Below are 21,895 nucleotides of genomic sequence, written 5' to 3'. Positions count from 1 at the left end.
TGAACAAATCTTCTTGAAGGTTCCGTTACAGTTGCTGAAATAGCTATTATGTAAACGCACTTCAGCAGATGCCAGGGACATTATTGTGTTCGTTTGTTCTGAAGGTGGCTTCGATAATTGGATAGCATCATTTTTAATTTAGATGGAGTTTTTCGAATTTTTATTTTAACTGATGGAGAATTTTTGAAAGAGTGTAGTTATATTGAGATATAAGTTCTGTCTGCCAGGCATATTTCTGGCGAGTAATTTTTCATAGCGAAGGACGACGGGCTTAGCCGAACAAGTGATGACGTAAGGGGCGGGAAAAACAGAAATATTAGTTTTTATAACTTTATATTCGTTTTCGAGTGAATCTGTTGCAAGTATCAGTCTGCAATAATGGCAAAAAGCTGGTATTGAAGAGATGTAAGCAGGAAAGGTCGAAAGCAAGATATACTTGTATTTCTCTGGGATTTATTTTGAGAAAAAGAATTTCTTAACAGGATACGCAATTATACAAATGCATAGCAGCTCTCTCTCTCTCTCTCTCTCTCTCTCTCTCTCTCTCTCTCTCTCTCTCTCTCTCTCTCTATATATATATATATATATATATATATATATATATATATATATATTTATATATATATATATATATATATATATATATATATATATACATGTATGCATGCGTATGCGTGTAGAGAGAGAGAGAGAGAGAATACCATTACTGTATGACGCCAAACTTGATTTCTTCTTCGTAGCGCTAGACTATTAATAGGAACAGAAATCAATCGAATATTCATTTATTATGCAAATGAAATATTAGCAGGTTTCAGAAAGAAGGGATTAATTACCTATAAATTTTTCTATATAAGGTGCTGAACAGACGATCCATAACCCCCCCCCCCGCTCTCTCTCTCTCTCTTTCTCTCTCTCTCTCTCTCTCTCTCTCTCTCTGTGAAAGGAAAGGTTGTTATCCTTGTGTTAGTACTATTATCTGAATTTATTTATTTTTATACAAATTTACACAAAGTTGCCATCTTTCATGTACGTTTTTATCATTGCCAAGGCAAAATAATACCGAATCGTACATGCGTCGGATTGATGGAACAAAGTCATATCCATGGTCTAAAGAAGTCCATGGTCTAAAGAAGTCATATCCATGGTTTAAAGAAGTCCATGGTTTAAAGAAGTCATATCCATGGTCTAAAGAAGTCCATGGTCTAAAGAAGTCCATGGTCTAAAGAAGTCATATCCATGGTCTAAAGAAGTCATGGCCGTGGTCTAAAGAAGTCCATGGTCTAAAGAAGTCATGGCCGTGGTCTAAAGAAGTCCATGGTCTAAAGAAGTCATGGCCGTGGTCTAAAGAAGTCCATGGTCTAAAGAAGTCATGGCCGTGGTCTAAAGAAATCCATGGTCTAAAGAAGTTATGGCCGTGGTCTAAAGAAGTCCATGGTCTAAAGAAGTCCATGGTCTAAAGAAGTCATATCCATGGTCTAAAGAAGTCCAAGGTCTAAAGAAGTCATATCTATGGTCTAAAGAAGTCCATGGTCTAAAGAAGTCATATCCGTGGTCAAAGAAATCCACGGTCTAAAGAAGTCCATGGTCTAAAGAAGTCATATCCGTGGTCTAAAGAAGTCATATCCGTGGTCTAAAGAAGTCCATGGTCTAAAGAAGTCATATCCGTCAATGCAGCTCTATCGCGCGCTAATATTTTTTACTTTTTATTTTGATATTGAAGTATTTAAATGTGGAAGAACTTAATTCTATGATATTCGCAAAATTTGCAGTGATTTTCACATTCTAAGGAGCGACCACATGTTGGCAATTTGTTGCATACATGTAAACATATTGCAAACAAGACAACGAACGCAAACTCATAATATGAAACGCCGGGTAGGACTAACCCGTTATTAGTAAAATCAGTAGTCTATCAAATCTAATTATGTATCAAAACATTATCTATAAACGAACATCAGTTTATTCCAAACTATACATAGTATTTCTGAAGTAAATTATTTATCGTGACTTATTATACGTATTTATAGTCGAGTTCTATACAGCATTGCATGTGTGCATATATTTTCTGACTAGAGTGACATATTATTTTTTCCGTCGTCACTGACCTTGGTAGTTGTGACGCCTGATAACTTGACAGTCAATCATGCAGTCAGTATCTTTTTAAAGTCACTTTTAGACTGGTTTTTACTTTCCTGTCTTTTCCTGGTTCATAAGCGCTCACTCCACAAACACAGTTGCGGGCACACTACACTATTCTTTAAATCAATATTCCCATTCTTCTTCTGTAAATCCTGTTTTAGGATTTTACATCAGAGGGATTCGTCCATAAAGCTTTCAATCTCGCCATTAAATTTGCTTTAGATCTCTCTCTCTCTCTCTCTCTCCATGTAGGAGGGAACTGCTTAGAGTGCTTTGCGTAGTACACACTGCAGGCAGTACTGAAGGCCCTTGGCAGCGTTCATTCAGCCCTTCACGTGGCACCTAGCTGTTCAGCTCCTCTAAATTGGCTTTGTTACAATATCGTCTTTCACCTAAGAACAAATTCCGAGTCCTATGAGAGGATTGCAATGTCTCAGTGCTCTGGCGAGATTACTTCCGAATAATGATTAATAAATAATAATAATTGACCCCCTCTCTTATAATAGATTCACATCAACTGTGCATCTGATGTCTAGGCCTGTCCCTTGCGACTATCCTGATTGGCTGGTGATAAGCCGATCACAGGGCTGGAAAGTGGAAACTCTCAGTCTCTCTTGAGAGTTCACATAGGCAGGATGTGTGTTCCACCTCTCCTGAGGGATGCTTTTGAAAGACGTATTCCTCAGGAGAGGTGGAACATACATCCTGTCTAAATGAACTCTCGAGAAAACCCTGTGACTGGCTTATCAACAACCAATCAGGAGCGTCGTAAGGGACAGGCCTATACTCTGTTTTTTTTTTATCTGTCCTCCGCCTGTGGTGTTTTAGTATGGTAACACTGCGTCCCGGGCTTTAGATAGTTTCGCTATGTGTAAGTTTTAGGTAAATAAAAGAATATCTGGGTGTACATTTGCAACTGAAAAGTGTTTTAATAATTAACTGTATGCGAATTACACCGTTAATAATCGAAATAGGATATTATAATTGTTGAATTTAAGCTGAATGTAACTATCCAAAGCCCGGGACGCAGTGTTACCATACTAAAACACCACAGGCGGATGGACAGATGGAAAAAAAACAGAGTATAGACATCATATGCACGGTTGATGTCTCTTCTGTAGATCTCCTCCTTAGTAAAGCCATTATGAACAAAATGTATGCACAAAACAGGTCCTGAAACGCCTTCATAATGTCGGGCTACATGATAACACCCATGATTTTCTGAATAATATACGGTTTCCGTTCCAGTGTTGATGTAGGCCTAATTTCTACTCTGAACCGCTGAGCATCACCGACGAATGCTCTGTCATAAGATCTATGGCCTCATTGTCAGTCGTATTACGTAGTCTATAAGATAGTATCCTTTTTGTCGGATTACGGCTACTTTCAATTTCCTTAATTCGAATTGTAAGTTTTCATATCCACGATGCCTTGAAAACGCTTTCTAAGATTTTTTTCTTATTATTATTATTATTTTTTAGGCCTACGAGTACGAGTTCTCACACTCCTTGAGGATTAGCTATTGCTTTATTGTATTGGCCAATGGCGGTTCGTGGCTATCATTCATAGGGATGCTGTTTATTACATAATTTTTTAAAAATTCCTTGATATTAACTGCATGAACTCTCTCTCTCTCTCTCTCTCTCTCTCTCTCTCTCTCTCTCTCTCTCTCTCTCTCTCTCTCTCTCTCTCTCTCTCTCCAGCTGAGGAAGGCAGCAGAACCGGCACCGAAAGCTATCATTTTGAATTTTATTTATTGCCATTAATGTGGTTATCATTTTTTCCCATTTACTACAACTAGCCACTGAGTTGATTATTCTTCATTACATATCATCAGTATCGTCACTCATTTGATCACTGTCACTATACCACCCTGCTAGCAAAATTAAGAACTGCTGACCACTTCAATTCCACATGTTTCAATTCATTTGCTTTTTTTATTTACAAAAACAAAAGAATGGTAATAATTTTTAAGGATTATTGATAATCTATACTTAAGTTCTCATATTCATGTTATTCATAATTTTGTGTATATATATGAAATCTATAGGGGGTGCTACTTGTGTATTGCTAGTATTAAAACGTAAACATTTGTTCGGAGGAATCGAGAAGAAAATACCATTAACAAATAAATAAGGAATCATATTTTGCAATTTGCGAATTTGTGTAACAGGTCTATCTCTCTCTCACTTCTCCTCCGCTTATCAATTTCTCTCGTGAAAATAGGCGAAACTTCAGACGGCAAGTTACGCAGTCTGTCATATGGGTCTAGTTTCAGTAGCCAGCCAGCTCGATCTCGCTATAATTCCCAATGAATAGGTATCACACACACACAAACACACACGATCGCAAATCCGGTACACCGGAAATGATTGCCTTCCCAAATGTCAACCGTTGTCAGTTACTCACTGCCAGAAACTCAGTCACGAGAGTGATCGACGAAACTCGTTATATAGACAAAGGACAGTGTTTGCAAATTGCAAGCAAAGGGAATGCAAAACCTGCCCCTCTCCACATTATTATGCTGTGCTTATCCGCGGGAGGAACCTTGGCAACCCACGCCCGCATAATCTTTCCAGTCTAGCTCCCCGCTCGGTCTAGCAAGCTAGTAGTTCTTTTACGAGCTCGTCTGTATTCAAGTTCTTGACTTCTTCTAAGATACTTGGCAGTGTTGAAGATTCAAAAATATAACACGGAGATCGTGAAAGGTCATAATCTTGGTTTAGTGAAGGTTGTCAAGTGTGCGCCGGAACTGTATAAACTAAGTGGCTATTTTTTGGAGTGCATTACCTATACGGTGTTTAAGTTTCGTTCTGTATGGAATACAGAACGCACAGACACAGACGCACACCCACACACACATGTATATATATATATATATATATATAGCTATATATTTTATGCATATATACGTATATTCATACACCTATTGATAGCCACAGTGGGACCTTGACTGCTCATATAATATATATATATATATATATATATATATATATATATATATATATATATATATATATTACACATATATTATATATATTATATATATAATATATATATATATATATATATATATATATATATATATATATATATATATATATATATATATGCACACACACTGCAAGCCTCGTTGTGGAAAGCGTATCCAAAGAGCAGTCAAGGACCTACTGTGGCTATCAATAGGTGTGTATATATATATATGTAGATAGATAGATAGATAGATAGATAGATAGATAGTGATAGTAGGCTGATGCTTTGGAACCCTCAAGCAGTAGGAAAAGAAGTGCGCAGTTTTGGAGCCACCACATTTTTTTATTTGCGATATTATGTTCCGTTATGGCGTTTTCATGGCTAACAACATTTTCCAGTCTGGGAGAGGCACTGCAGTATTTGAATAGTTAAAAGATCATACAATCATTATATTGGCTGACGGAGCTGCGTCAAAGTGGAAACATTATTGAGGTAACTGATAAAATCTTGAAGAAAATGATTCACAAATAGTATATGAACTCGTACTAGCTTTTTGTTTTCCACTACATTTCCTCCGATTTCCTTTCTTGCTCATTTCGTTGCTTATTGTGACATTATCCAGCCAAGGCAACCTATCGGTCAACAGGGCATGATAGTGAAACCTCCAGACTCGTTATCTGCGGCTGTTATTATTCTATAATGGAGTTTGTCAAGACATCTAGTATGTGTAGGTTTGGTTGTGTACCACACTCTATTTGGTGGCGAATGATCTGCTGTTAGTCTACAATATATATGTATGTATATATATGTATATATATATATATATATATATATATATATATATATATATATATATATATATATATGTGTGTGTGTGTGTGTGTGTGTGTGTGTGTGTGTGTGTAATGGAGACTAACAGCAGATTCTGTGTGCGTGTGCATGCGTGCTCGCGTCTAGCGACTTGCAATCAAAACAAGGACAGCATCCTATTATCTCGGGTAAATATAGCAGCCTGGGCGGTACTGGGTGCGTTCGCTTAACCGGTTTCATTCTGATTACGTCAAGAGTCGCTTTAGGAACTTTGCAATGAGCTGACCTGAAGAAATAATAATAATAAAGGAACCGTCATTGTCCCTTGGAGCTGACGACAGAAGAAGATCTAGAGTGTCAGGGAATAACAGAGCAATAAATTATATGACCTGTTATAAAACTCCTCAAGCTACGTTTTAAGCATGGTACACACTATGCCATCATGTATCAGCTACGTGATGCAGTAGTGGTGTTGAAAAAAATTAATAGCAGCCAAACTGTACTGCAACACTGCTCACTTGTTCTCGCAGTTCAGCTTTCAACGGCAGAATGTCTGCCGACGATGTACTTTGCCAGGAGACTCTACTGTGGGGTGTAGTTGCTCTGTGTGCTGCAAAAAAGAAACTTTTCAGGAAGAACCGTAGAACCTTGTGGTGTAAGCAATTAGAGCGGCAGCCCGGACCATTGAGATACAACGAACGAGATACCGACTGTAGCCCCTACTGGTATTTAGGAGCAGACTTGTAAACTGTGAAACTGACCGTCTGCCGAAAATATATGGGTGGCTTACTTAACAAGCACCACTAATTGCTCGTTAGATTTTGGGTCTAGATCCAATATATGAGATACCAGATGAAACTAATATATAATATATCTGCAGACTACTGATTATAGAATGACCAGTGACAGACATTTTGGAGGGTGGGTTCCCCCTGACAGACGCACTGAAAAGGGGGGGTTAATTGGATCTAGATCCAACTTAGGAGATACCGAGTAAAATTTACACTACAATAGCACTGCACATCCTAGAATACTGTGGTGGTAATGACAGACGTTTTAGTGGGTGGTTACCCCCTGACAGACGCCCCACAACGAGTGGGGAGGGCGAGGTAGGATCTGCATCCAACATTGGAGATACCAAGTAAAATTTGTACTACAATTGCACTGCACATCCTAGAATGCTGTGATGGTAATGCCAGACATATTAGTGGGTGGTTACCCCCTGACAGACACCCCACAACGAGTGGGGAGGGTGGGGGGGGAGACAGGATCTGCATCTAACATGGAGATACCAAGTAAAATCTGTACTACAATAGTTCTGCACATCCTAGAGTACTGTGGTGGTGATACCAGACATTTTAGTGGGTGGTTACACCCTGAGAGACACCCCACAACGAGTGGTGGGGGAAGGGGAGGGGGAGACAGGATCTCCATCCAACATCGGAGACACCAAGTAAAATTTGTACTACAATAGCACTTGCACATCCTAGAACGCTGTGATGGTAATATCAGACATATTAGTGGGTGGTTACCCCCTGACAGACACCTCACAATGAGTGGGGAGGGGGAGACAGGAACTGCATCCAACTTTGGAGATACCAAGTAAAATTTGTACTACAATAGCACTTCATATCCTAGATGGCTGTGATGGTAATGACAGACATTTTAGTGGGTGGTTACCCCCTGACAGACACACCCTAGCAGGTGGGCCGGGGGAAGGGCAAGCCCTGATAATGAATGTCTAGATTAGTATAGTGGGCTACTATTGACCGTATTATACATTATCGTGATATATTTAATAAATATTTTTATCCTTTCTATATCCTTTGTATTTATCTAACACAGTGTTTCCCAACCTTTGACACTTTGAGGAACCCCGGAGACAATTTTCCTCATCCCAAGGAACCCCAATACACACACACACACACACACACACACACACACACACACACACACACACATATATATATATTGTTACGAAGTGCCAAGTATCTGGTTACTACACTTAACACCTGAACCCTCATAACACGTTTAAACAACTGAATACTCTAAAGGCAACAGTGATCCCTTAACACTTACCAGTATTGCAGAAAATCAGACTAAGTTCATCAAAACAGGTGTGAGGTAATCTTGTAAGTAATTAAATTAATCAAAGGGCATCACTCCATCAACAACTTTAAAACTCTAAGTATTTCCCTGATTTCAGAAGTCTAAGTACTTCCCTGGTTCTAAGTCACTTCAAGTAAATTGAAGGAAAGCAAATCAATTACCACTCTATGTTTCTACCTATCATCAATATAATCAAATGAAAATATATTGGGATAAAAATAAAATACTTATAAAAATTTTAAATAAAAAAATTTATTATTAAATTCAAAATTTATAAGTGAAATTCACAATATCAGGGAAAATTTCTGTTACTTGAAAACAAAGTAAAGTTTAATTAATTCTTGAATCAAATTAAGTAAAATTAAATCAAAATTAATTTATCACAAAATTCAAGAAAATTAATTCAATCAAAATTCAAAAGTGTTAGGCAATAATTGAAAATTTGAAATTAATTCACAAGTGCTAAACAATAATAAAACTTGAAAAGAATTCTAAGTAAATGCAAATTAATTAAAAAATGTTAAATTTAATTAAATGTGCAATAATTAAGCAATGAAAATAGCTAAGTCAATTAAATTGTGAATGCAAATGAAAATATAAAATAAAAAGACACACTTCAATAAGAAAATGAAATAGTGTACAAACAATGGAACAAACACAAAACACAAAAAAATAAGCAATGTGTAAAAGTGTAAATCTTTTTCACTCAAAACATTATAACCGACAGTTTTTACCAAACCTTCATAACCGCCTGTTATTAGTTAACCACTGTTCCTAACAATTATTAGTTAACCACACTCCCTATCCATTATTAGTTAAACACAATTCCTATTTGTTATTAGTTGCAACTAATAAAAATATAGCACTTTACCTTTTTGGTATACCAACTTCTTTTTCTTTCTTGCTGCAGCTTGTATATCACACTTTCACAAAAACCAGGCGCCGTTACGAAATCATGTTTGTTCAGATTCCACAAAAGAAACTAAATAACACTAAATAAACTCTAAGAAATACCAAATATGAAATTCTCACAAGTTACGAGTGACCAATTTACGTTACGTTAATATAATCTCAATGATGTCGAGAGAGAGAGAGAGAGAGCGATCTAACCGCCTCGAGGTTCTATGATCTAAAGAAATCTTCTTCCCTTGCAAAAACTGGACAGAGGTGACAAAAAACGTATTTGGCACGAACGCTTCCAGTAGCTTTGAAATCTGACGCAATCTTCATAAAAAAAAGTGCAATATGCACGTGGTTTTGATCAAAGATATACACGTACGAGTCCAGTCTGTTAAAAAAAAAACGTACTCTACTCGATCGAAACGGAGGCTGAGCGACAATTAAGATTGACATGTTTTGATAACAACGCAAGACTCAATTCTCTCGCTATCACATGCGTTGACAGATTTAGGAAAGCAAACGGATCTCGCAGACCCTCTAATCTTACAGTGTTGACATAAAAGTTAAACATTCGTAGTTTCGAAAAGACAAAGAAGATCTCTCTCTTTTTACGTTATATATTCTTTTACATTATGTAATACGAAATCTGAACACACATTTTAAAACATCCTATTCTAAGCTATCTAGGAATCTGAAAAAATGTTGCAAAATTCTACATGACATTTCAATGAGGGGAAACATGCATTTTGAAGCAGCATATAATTATATATATATATATATATATATATATATATATATATATATATATATATATATATATATATATATATATATATAGATATATATATATTTATAGTATATATAAGCATTTGTATAAATTACCTTTAGTAAAACAGAGGGAAAAAATCTCGCACGATATGTTACGATAAAATAAAATATAGGACTATGATTTCTCACGCCATGTTTAATGAAAAATATATACTTATAAATAACAAATAATTAAATAAAACATGAATTCTTACGGAACACCTGGTGATCGTTCACGGAACCCCGGTTGACGATGGCTGATCTAACACAAAAATAATTTATTTGTTTCATATAAATAACAGTCATCTGTAGGCCCATAATAATTCAGTCACATTATTATTTTGTCAAGCAAGCAACTGACTTCAATTACAGTAGGGGAGCCCGAGGCTAGTTGGCTACAGGGGTAAGTTGGCATACTCAACATGACTTTAAAGTTTACCAGTAGGATGACTCTAATACATATACTGTGTAATTGCCACGTGGTTCCTCAATTACCAGCAAAATTCTATAGAGATAGAACGTAGGAGCTCGAATTTATGAGGCAATTTTTGATTTTGATGGTAGTAAGTAAATATTTTAATCTTTCTGTTATTTGCTATAACATCTATACATTCATAAAGATTAGTTTTCAATGATAGCATAGTTTCCTTATGGTTTAAAGGTTCTATAGCATTAAAATTATTAATTCAAGGCTTCTTGGTGTGGACTGGTAATCGTTTTTGTACCAAATGGTAGGGATGGGCAAGTTGGCACACGTTATTTGATAACAATAGTAAGCCTATTTATTTATATAATTTACGTTTTGTTTCTGGATTTTTGGAAGGATAATGAGATTAGTGTCCTATCATTTCCTCCACATTGTTCTCACAAGTTGCAGCCCCTGGATTTTAGTGTTTATAAACATCTGAAGAAATGTGTTAACAGGGCATGTGATTCGTGGATGACTGGTAATCCAGGGTCAAGTATGCCCATCTGTGACATTCCTGGTAAAGTTTCCTCGGCTTTACCTCTAGCCGTCACTTATTCTGATGTTTTCAATTGGTTTAGGATTGATGGAATTTCAACTTTGAATTACAGACTATTTCAAGATTTTGGTTTTACGGGTGGTTATGTAACAGATTGAGATATGTCCGAAAAGACACATGGGCTTCAGATCAGTCATCAGCGTGATACAGAGTTTAAGAACTGCTCTTGTTAATCCAAAAGAAAGCTCAGCTGAAGAGAGCCTGTGTTTGGTAAGCCAGGAGAAGTGTGGGTCCATTGCAGGGCATGTAACAAGTGGGAGCATGAAGACTATGATGAGGATTTATTTCACACCTGCCACAATTACAAATATTTTGGAAATTCAGAGGGTATTTTTACTATTTGATTTAAATGCAATGTAGTAATTTTCTTTTAATTATCAATGTGCCAACTTACCCCATAATGTGTGCCAACTTACCCCGTGGGGCAAGTGGCACGAAAAGTTATTTTTTTTCTAAAGCTTATTGTTATCTTATGTTGAAATTAAACAACAATTATTTTGCTCTATGATAAAGACGAATGTTAATATTTTTCAATGGTGGTAAGAATTTTGCAAAAACTTTGTTTTATATTCGCAATAACCAAAATTGTAAAAAGTGTACCAACTAGCCCCGGTCTCCCCTACTCGCTTTAGCTTTGTTTACGATATGAAAATTAATGTAGCGGTGGTTGGAAGACTGACACTATAAAGTAGCATATAAGTTCTTATCATTATTAGAGTTATTGCTGTAAAATGTCTATGTACATAACATTTGTTAAATAGAGTTACGCACCCATTAAATAGATAGTAATACATATGTAATATATACGCTATAGTCAGGGTACAGATCATAATAATTGTGCTACAGCCTACTCGGTTTGTTTTATCGAAGCAGGACTACCTTCTTTTGGTTTCAACTGACTTTCATGCTAATGAAATCATGGATACATTTTTGTTTTATCAGTTTTATGAATGAATATTGTTGTTACTATAGTCGATTTTTTTTCGGCTGGTGTAAAATTCGTCAGACATAATACACCTGGCTGAGGAAGGGCACAGAGGATCTCTGTTTTTTAAACAATATCTCTACACACCAAGTTATTTCGAACATTCTCTCAAGAAGATTATGAATAAATACAAGAGAAAACTAGACAAAAAAAATCACCTTGCATTAATGTAAAGAAAACAAGAGAAATGAAAAATTAGTGCGATTGTCAATTTTTTCTATCGTTAATGTTTAATGAGTCAGTGTTTAGCGAATTGTTAGGGTTTAGTGAGTATGCGTTTAGTGAATGTTTATGAGTTAGTGTTTGATGAATGTTTAGGGTTTAGTGACTGTTTTGTGAATGTTATTGAATGTTTATTGTGTAAGTATTCAGTGAATGTTTTGTCTTAAGGGTTTTAGTAAATGTTTTGTGAATGTTAAGTGAACATTTAGTGAATGTCTTGTGAATGGTAGTGTTTAGTGAATATTTAGTGTGTAAGTATTCAGTGAGTGTTTAGGGTTTTAGTGAAAGTTTTGCGAATTTTACGTGAGCGTTTAGTGAATGTCTTGTGAATGTTAGTGTTTAGCAAATGTTTAGTATGTAAGTGTTTATTAAGTTTTTTAATGAGTGGATGTTCATTCACGTATTTTAGTATTTAATAAGTATTTAGGGTTTGTAAGCTAGTATTTAATGAGTGCTTGGGGTTTAGTGAATGTTTTAGTGTTTAATTAATGTTTAGGATTAAGTGAATGTTTAGTGATGGTTACTGAGTGTTTGGGGTATAATGAATATTTAGTAAATTTAGTATTTCAAGTGTTTAGTGAGCATTTAGTGTATAGTGAGTGCCTAGTGAGTGTTGGGTATTCAGAGTGTTTTGTGTTATTGAGAGTGTGTGTGAGTGTATGTTAAGTGTGTGTGTGTGTGTGTGTATAGTGAATGTATGCAAGTGTGAGTGCTTACTGAGTAAGTGCATTGTGAGTGTTGGTGGTTAGTGATTGTACATTACTGTTTAGTTAGTGCTTCGCTACCATATGCAAAGAAAGTCCTGTATTTACACAGGAACCATTTATGATTGACACTGCTTAGATCCAAGAGCAGATGCTTAGGCCTGACCATAATGGTTGGAGTGCTTAGGTGCATTTTCGTAAGGTAATTTTTCTCTGTGAAATTGGGTCGAATAATAATAATAACTAATAATAATAATAATAATAATAATAGATTAAAAAAGTAACAGTAATAAAATATAGTACTAAGAGCTGGACCGAGACCTTTCAATATGGCCTTCCGAAGTCACTCTCGGCAGGGAGATCGCTACTCCAGTGATTGACGCCCTATGCCTTGCACACAGCTGACATATTTGCACATTCGGTTTTCAAATTTTTATGACTGTTGGAAACGCATTATAAATCATATTAACAATGGTAAATGCATTGAACAGACGTGAGGATATAATATGATGTTAGTGCCTGTCTACTCGATATAATGAACAAATAAAGAAAAAAATATTACTAGGGAGAAAATTAGCCGAATAATGGTCGTCAAAGCCAGCTTCGATAGAATGTATTGAAACACATTACTTAGGCTGCCTGTGGTGCGTGCCGGCGGGAAGTTAAGAGACAAACGCACTCGGCTGGCTTTAAACATCAAACTGTGTATAATTTTTATTTAAGTTTAGATTTTCTTCCCTGAATATATATGGTACGTGATACTTGGTGATAGTGTACAGATCAATTTGAGTGAGGTAGCCGAAAATAAGTGGACTATTAGATAACTGACATGATATTATAGGCCAACTTAATTTGGGAATCAGGAGCTCCAAGTTGTATGATCGTCAACTTCGGGAGGGGGAATAAAATGGGGGGAAAATGTTTTAATCTTTATAGTTAGCTTATCCTGAACAATTCATTCACATTTCCGTTTCCAGTAATTGTTTGTGTTGTGATACATCATCTCTTTGTGAATGTGCGGGTGTTAAAAACGGCTCTTTATTATGGGAATTTGGTTTTACTATCAATCGATTCCCACATCCGAAAAAAATTTCATTTCATCCACACGAACCAACAGCAACTAAAGAACAATTCATTTATGGTAAGACACGTTGGGCTACGAACCTCGACATGGCTGCAGTGTCCTAACTATAGGCAAGAAAAGAAAATGACCAAAGGCGCTATTAAAGCGAGAATACTTATCTTACATTTCTTTTTTTAGAGGAACTGAGAGTGGCACCATATGAATGGTTTAATTATTGGCACCATATGACTGGTTTAATTATTCAAAAATGGCTCAGCACACATACTTGTAGCTGTTGCCAATTGTGACCCCCTCCCATTCAGATAAAATACTTTGTGTGAAGTAATAACTCCAAACCAAAGGATAGTGCTATATATATATATATATATAATATATATATATATATATATATATATATTATATATGATATATATATATATATATATATATATATATATGTGTGTGTGTGTGTGTGTGTGAAACTATAGAAAGTAGACCAAGCCTAGGAAGTCTCACACATAGTATTTATATAGATGTGATGGAATTAATGAAGTGAAATATTCCATACTTCAATAGGAATTTAAAAAATAACTCCGGCAGTAATTCTTATCCTGAAACATCACAATATTTCTTGAATTTTTTGCCTTTTACGTTATATCAGGCTAACGATTTTCAGATACTTACCATATTTCTAATATTAATATTGCCTATGATAGATTTTGAAATATTTCAAGGTGTCCCACCTCTCCCTTCCAATCGTAGGTTATGTCTGTGAAAGGGTAACCACCCACTAAAATGTCTGGCATTACCATCACAGCATTCTAGCATATGAAGTGCTATTGTGGTACAAATTTTAATTTAAATCTCCAATGTTGGATGCAGATCCTGTCTCCCCCTCCCTACTCGTTGTGGGGTGTCTGCCATAGAGTAACCATCCTCAAAATATCTGTTATTACCACCACAGTACTCTAGGATGTGCAGTGCTATTGTAGTACAAATTATACTTGGTATCTCCGATGTTGGATGCAGATCCTGGCTCCCCCTCCCAAGTCGTTGTGGGGTGCCTGTCAGGGGGTAACTACCCACTAAAATATCTGTCATTACCACCGCAGTACTCTGAGATGTGCAGGGCTATTGTAGTACAAATTTTACTTGGTATCTCCAATGTTGGATGCAGTTCCTGGCTTTCCCTCCCCCCCAATCGTTGTGGGGTGCCTGTCAGGGGGTAACTACCCACTAAAATATCTGTCATTACCACTGCAGTACTCTAGGAAGTGCAGTGCTATTTATTACAAATTTTACTTGGTACTATGATGTTGGATGGAGATCCTGTCTCCCCCTCCCCTTCCCCCACCACTCGTTGTGGGGTGTCTCTCAGGGGGTAACTACCCACTAAAATGTCTGGTATTTCCACCACAGTACTCTAGCATTTGCAGAACTATTGTAGTACAGCTTTTACTTGGTATCTCCATGTTAGGTGCAAATCCTGTCTCCCCCTCCCCCTCCCCACTCGTTGTGGGGTGTCTGTCAGGGGGTAACCACCCACTAATATGTCTGGCATTACCATCACAGCATTCTAGGATGTGCAGTGCAATTGTAGTACAAATTTTACTTGGTATCTCCAATGTTGGATGCAGATCTTACCTCTCCCTCCCCACTCGTTGTGGGGCGTCTGTCAGGGGGTAACCACCCACTAAAACGTCTGTCATTACCACCACAGTATTCTAGGATGTGCAGTGCTGTTGTAGTGTAAATTTTACTCGGTATCTCCTAAGTTGGATCTAGATCCAATTAACCCCCACCCCCTTTTCAGTGCGTCTGTCAGGGAGAACCCACCCTCCAAAATGTCTGTCACTGGTCATTCTATAATCAGTAGAGTCTGCAGATATATTATATATTAGTTTCATCTGGTATCTCATATATTGGATCTAGACCCAAAATCTAACGAGCAATTAGTGGTGCTTGTTAGGTAAGCCACCCATATATTTTCGGCAGACGGTCAGTTTCACAGTTTACAAGTCTGCTCCTAAATACCAGTAGGGGTTACAGTCGGTATCTCGTTCGTTGTATCTCAACGGTCCGGGCTGCCGCTCTAAATGGCTTTCTCGGCTACCACTGAAGGGAAGCTTCTATGAAATATTTTTGGAGCTACAAGTCGAAAATCCAACAGACTTTGAAAATTAAACAAGAATGCCAATCCCTGCATTTTATAAATTGTTGGAAAAAAATTGAACCATATATTTGTAAGCAGGACACCAGCTTTCGAGACAGTATATCACCAGGAGCTCGTTCTTGCAGCTGGAGGATCGTATGCAAGCCTCCAATAATCAACCAGGATTTCAAAACAGAGCCTCGGTCTAATCATCCCTGAAACCTGTGAAGCCATCTATAATGTCCTTAGGGAGGATTATTTGAAAGTAAGGTTCAAATATAGATACAAAGTACACAAATATTTTTTTGTTACAGGAAGCGCAGCTCATCACAACACCATAACTTCGGAGCTCCAGACTTCTGTGATGCTTCGATTGCAGACATTTCCCTGTAGAATTGTGTCTTCAGGGTGCGCAGCTTTTTAGTAATGTCTTCATTCCGCAATGTACAGTTTACAAAACTCGATAACTCTGATTTTATGGTTTCGAAGCTTGCACTCCTGATGTTTCTCATCTTGTAATGCTTGCATTTGATGTTCCTTCAGTAATTCAATAAAATGTAGTGTTAGTCCTTGTCCACTCAAGGGGTTTGGCGGGTGGTGGTGAGCGGACATGCTCCCCCTCTGAATATTGGTGCATCACTGAGCTGTGCAATGAAAATATGAAATGGCGCTGCCCCATCAACACGTTGGTGATGCGGCTTTGTGTTGAAAAAGTTATTTTTCAATGCATCCATCTAACACTGCGAGCATCGTGATGCATAGTGTTTACGGGGCTTTAGTCAGCGCTCATTGCCTTTCTATTTTATTTATTATTTATTTTTACTGTCATATGTTTTTAAGTCGTCAACACTTAACATAAAACTGCTGATCAATTCGACCAGTAAACTGGCAATGCAATGAGAGTCACACGAGAGCGCTTTAATCATCAATTAGTAATATCGTACTAGGGCGTGGCCTTTCGCCTCTTTATCAACATTCAACCATTTCATGAATTGGCGGAATGTTCCACTGCTATATCACACGTGCGTAGGTTCGCTGTTTTTTTTTTTTTCGGTTTCACTTTATGTCCGTGTTGTACAGACCAACAAATTGAGTTTTTAGTTATGTAATGGCAAATGATATACGACAGACTTTATTCTAGGATAATTATAGCTTGTTCGTCATGGTGGCCCTACGTGTTTTTCCCTATTCGACCGTTGTAACGCCAGTTACTCTTCGTGATCAATCAATCAACCAATACTCGGTTCAGTCTAGTAGATTTAGCACGAGCTAGCAAGCGGCGTCTATAAAGAAAAATCCATTGTTTTGATTTCCCTATTCGTCAACGTTCTTTTTTAATATATATATTTACACTTTTTTTGGGCCAATGCTGATTCTGTATTGTCACTTTCCAGGTCCAATGGGGGTCTCCAGAAGCTCACAAGAGTTGAGCAATGGTGGCTCAACGGTATGTCTCCTCAAAGGTGAGCAGAGTATCGCATTTTCTCCTTGTATAATTTCTCACCCCCTATTCTTTCCATCTTACTTCTGTCGTGATATCTTTGACAGATTTTCCTTTTTCAATTTTCAAAAACAGGCTTGAAGTTAAACTTACAAAATCAGTTTTTTTTTTAAGCTTAGTACCTTAGACCTATTCCTGCACCAATAAATATCGCCTGCTGTTAATGTTTCCCCTTTTCTTCTTTTCATTTGTTCTTGATTTTTATGTTCATTTGAAAAAAAAAAACATTGCCTGGTATGGCCTCTGATCTTTCCATTTCGCAAAATTAGATTCATCAAATTAGTTTATGTGAATTAGTCTGGCTTAAGACAAAATTTCATACCGCTTATTGAAGTTTCATTTCTTTCATTGACATATATTTTACTTTCTTTCAGAACAAATGGAAATTGATCCGGATCATCACAATGACGAGGAAGTCGAGGAATCGTCAGGATGTCCCCACCTGGACGGACCTGACCCGAGTTCCTTCGTGCCGCAACCATCAGGCATCCCTTCAGAACCGCAGAGGCAGTTCATGGGCCGCCCCACTTACACTATGACCACCCCGGAATTCGCCGTGGAGACCATACACCCTCACAGCGAACTCATTCTGATCCTCGTCGAGGGAATGAACGAGCCGGGAGAATCCGGCAACCCTCCAGAGCCTCCTTCGTGGTTCGACAGGGAGCTCTTCGACCGCGGGCGGGAATTCTACCGACGGTACCTGTCCTCTGTCTGCTTCTCCAATCTCCTGTCTTTAGTGTTCATGATGGCTCCCAAACGTGGCCTGGCTCCGCTGATTTACACCGGCCAGTCAGACACTCCCATGAAAGCCCTCAAGAGGTACTACTCTACCTTGATGCACGTGGTCACGTGGTACACCGGCGATGTTTGGGACCCGGAAGACGACGCGCACAAAGATGTCATGTCCATTAGGTCTATCCACGGGAAAGTAGCCCGCCAGTGTAACGCGCCAGAGGAAAACGAACAGTTGAGGAAGATAAAAGTTAGTGAAAGAGGACATCCCGAGCCAGAGTCTCCTTTTTATCCTTCCATTAGGGACGATTTGCGCCATCAGACTGAGAGCAGGTTGCTCAGTTACAACACAGAGAACCCTTGCCTTTACCTCAGCCAGAGCGACATGGCACTGACCCAGTACGCTTTCATGGGACTAGTGGTGGCTCATCCGGAGAAGCTAGGCGCTGGGGCAGCTACTGAGGAAGAGTTCGCTGGGTTCATCCACTTCTGGAGGGGTATTGGGTGGCTCTTGGGCATTGACGACAAGTACAATTTCTGCCGTGGCAGTGTGAAAGAAACGCGAGCATTATGTTTAGAGGTGGAGCAGAAGATTGCCTTAGCTTTCCTAGCAGAAGCCGACTGGAATTATGAACACATGGCCACAGCCCTCTTGACTGGAATGAGCTACATTGCTAAGTCTATGTCATTCCCAGCAATGTTCAGATACCTGGCGTACACGCTGGATATCTCAGTACCCTCGTTTGTTAAGCGAATGTCCTACCGCCAGTGCTTCTACTATTGGGTTTGGGTCATCACTTTCAAGCTCATGTGGTTTTTCCCAAGACTTACGTCGCTTACTAGTTATGCTTTTGGCAGTATGGTCTATCATATTCGTGGGAAATCTCATGGTAAGACAATTCGAAATGGTGTGTGCCCTAGGGCTGCAGCTTCCCTCATGAAACATTCCTAGCACCCAGAAGTGAATGATTGAGAGTGCTCAGAAATGCGTAGCCATTGTAAGTGAATTCCTAAGGTAGATCATTTCATTGTAAATAATATTTTCTAGTCATTACTGTTTTTTTTTCATGAAGGTGCTTCTCAATAGACAATGCTGAACTTGACCTAATGTTACTGAATAAGAATAGCTGTTTATTCTGTAAGAAGTTTGAGTCAGACTTAATTGTTATGTTAACATTGTGATTTATTTCAAATGCCAGTATTTCGAAATGTTATTTGTATATAAACGACTTTATATAAAGGAGTAAGTACTTTAGAATTGGGTATTTTTTTTATTTTTTGTGTTGCCCTTTCCACGGGTAGTCGTACAGAATTTTAAGGGCTAAGGGGTCATGATTCTGTTTCAGCTACTCCAGTGCGAACTATTCTTCATTTTTCTTTTTTCCCTTCCGGATTTTTTCTAATATTTCCTGTTATGTTCACCTGGGTTTTGTTCTGTACTATACAAGTAACGGAATAGGTTACAGTTTTTCATCTTCATGCGATAAAGAACAGATAATATTTCAATGGAACGAAATGACTGGAAAGTTAGCCACTGTCTCAATTATTCCACTGCGTCTGGGACCCTGATCACTTGCTGCATCTTCCCACAATTCCTTCTGATGTCGTTAGACCATTTTACCTATGGCCTTCTTGGAGGGCTTCAATAGTCTGATTGCCCATTGGCTTCCTGTCTTACTGGTGCTCCCTCAGCCACACTAAGCTCTTGTCTTGCCAGTGCCATGAAAATGCTAGTCACTGGTGGGATCACTTTCATTGTTATCCATTTGACATTATGTTCTTGTATCTCTTCACCTCACTTACTGCTGAATACACGGCTGTATATTCCTTTGAGAGCCACCTCTAGGTACTTTTAGATTCCCATCTTATTCATTTTCTGCGCTCCTTATGTGACCTCTGACCTAACGAGGGCAGTTCATGTCCAGTGCCAAACTACAACTTCTCCGTAGGGGGATTTCGGCCCTTTGCTGCAACCACTTTCGTTCCTTTTACTGTACCTCCTTTCATATACTCTTTCTTCATCTTACTTTCCATCCTCTCTTAACACTTGATTCATAGTGCAATTGCTTTGAGGTTTTCCTCCTGTTACACATTTCAAACCTTTTACTGTTAATTTCCATTACAGCGCTGAATGACTTCATAGGTCCCAGTTCTTGGCCTCTGGCCTAAATTTTATATTCAACTCGACTGAAACTACAACTTGCACCTGTTGTTACCCTTCCTTTATGTTTGAATTCTGTATTTTTGTAGTGTCTGTTGATCCTGCGTATATGGAGTCCTCAGCAGCATCTTATACCATAGATATTTATTCCTTAATCTTGTTTTACAAATCCCTTTTTAACTGTAGTTGTGCAAAACCTTTACTGTACTTACCAGAAAAGTCCCTTTTGCCATCCTAGTTCGTGAAAAGCTTCTCTTTGATTTCCACGTCTGTCTCAGCACCTCCAGAGAGGTCAGTAAGTCCGTCTTTGTACAAATTTCTTATATCTTAAGAATTGGGAATTTAATTTTTTTACCCGTTCAAAGTATTGGTCGTTCGTCAGTCCTTAACATAAGGCCAGGTCCACTAATTTGTTGTTTTCCTAGACATAATACTTGCCAGGAAATGTCTATCGAGTTATCAGAGGCCTTATAGTTCACGAAATATTTTTTATTATATTCTTGAGTTCCAGTGAAAGGTGAATGTACTTCACAAAGGAAATATTATGCCTGTATCATAAAGTCAAAGTTCTTTAGAAGATTGCCATCGGTGCGACTCACGAGGTTCACTGTAGGCATTGCTTTTTTTTTTTTTTTGCAGGGTCCCTTCGGCCTCTACTTACACCACCATTCATTCATTTTTACTGTATCTCCCTTCATGTCCTCTTTCTTTCATCTTACTTTCCACCCTCTTCTAACAATTGCTTCATAGTCCTGTTACGCCTTTCAAACTCTCAATTTCGCTTTCAGCGCTGAATGACCTCATTAGTCTCAGTGCTGGGCCTTTTGGCCTAAATTCTATATACTCCTTTAGAAGATCTCGCCGTTTTGTCAATTAAAGTTTTGGCCTCTCTCTCTCTCTCTCTCTTTTGGATCTTGAAGTATGTAATCAAACCTTTCCCTTCCTTTCTCTCTCATAGATAAACTGGTGAAGGCAAGAATTGTCAGGTAAATATTTGATGTTCTTCATCGAGTGAACTTTTGTTTGTAATTATTTGCCAATCAAATATTTCCAGACTTAAGGCGAATTAGACACTATAATGATACTATATATATAAATATGTTAGTTATTGTTGTATACTTTCCTGACCACAATCTCTCTCTCTCTCTCTCTCTCTCTCTCGCTCTCTTTCTCTCAAAAAAAAAAAAAGTCTCTCTCTCTCTCTCTCTCTCTTCACGGATAGTTCCTCAAAGGGCTGCCAGGCAGAACATTTCCTTCCCGTCCACATCCCACTCCCCCCACCCCCACCCCCACCCCCACCACGCCCCCTGACTGAACAGACGTTATATAAACAGAAAACACCACCGTCATTCAAGGCAAAAGGAAAAGTCTGCAACTGGAATGCAACCGTTCACGACAACAAAAACATGGTATTGCTTCAGTTGCTTGTATTTTTCTTTCCCCACTCCCTCTCCTGTGGGTTTATTGACGCTGGGTAATCAGACGAGGAATCTGTTATACGCTTTCTGTAAGACGAGAGTCCGGTTATCAAGAAAAACGTAGTTTATAAGACTAAGGGTCCATTTTATGTATCTTTTCTTGACACTTACAGTTCACGCATAATCGTATT

At 38.0% G+C, this 21,895-nt stretch overlaps 1 protein-coding gene across 1 annotated transcript; it reads left to right on the top strand.

Moving 5' to 3' along the window:
• The first annotated feature begins 4,828 nt into the window (after positions 1 to 4,828).
• LOC135204183 (uncharacterized) lies at positions 4,829 to 19,383 on the top strand. Its single transcript, XM_064234248.1, has 3 exons — positions 4,829 to 4,847; positions 17,284 to 17,352; positions 17,765 to 19,383. The coding sequence occupies exons 2-3, from the start codon at positions 17,289 to 17,291 to the stop codon at positions 19,075 to 19,077; spliced, it is 1,377 nt and encodes a 458-aa protein (XP_064090318.1). The 5' UTR covers positions 4,829 to 4,847; positions 17,284 to 17,288; the 3' UTR covers positions 19,078 to 19,383.
• The last annotated feature ends 2,512 nt before the right edge of the window (positions 19,384 to 21,895 follow it).

This window comes from Macrobrachium nipponense, chromosome 44 (genome assembly GCF_015104395.2).
Source record: "Macrobrachium nipponense isolate FS-2020 chromosome 44, ASM1510439v2, whole genome shotgun sequence".
NCBI lineage: Eukaryota > Metazoa > Arthropoda > Malacostraca > Decapoda > Palaemonidae > Macrobrachium > Macrobrachium nipponense.
Note: the sequence above shows the minus strand (reverse complement) of the source record. Positions and strands in the feature narration are given on the sequence as shown.

Coding starts and splice junctions, on each gene's coding strand:
- LOC135204183 (XM_064234248.1), top strand. CDS start 17,289: ATGGGGGTCTCCAGAAGCTCACAAGAGTTGAGCAATGGTGGCTCAACG. Junction 17,353..17,764: donor AACGGTATGTCTCCTCAAAG/GTGAGCAGAGTA, acceptor ACTTTCTTTCAG/AACAAATGGAAATTGATCCG.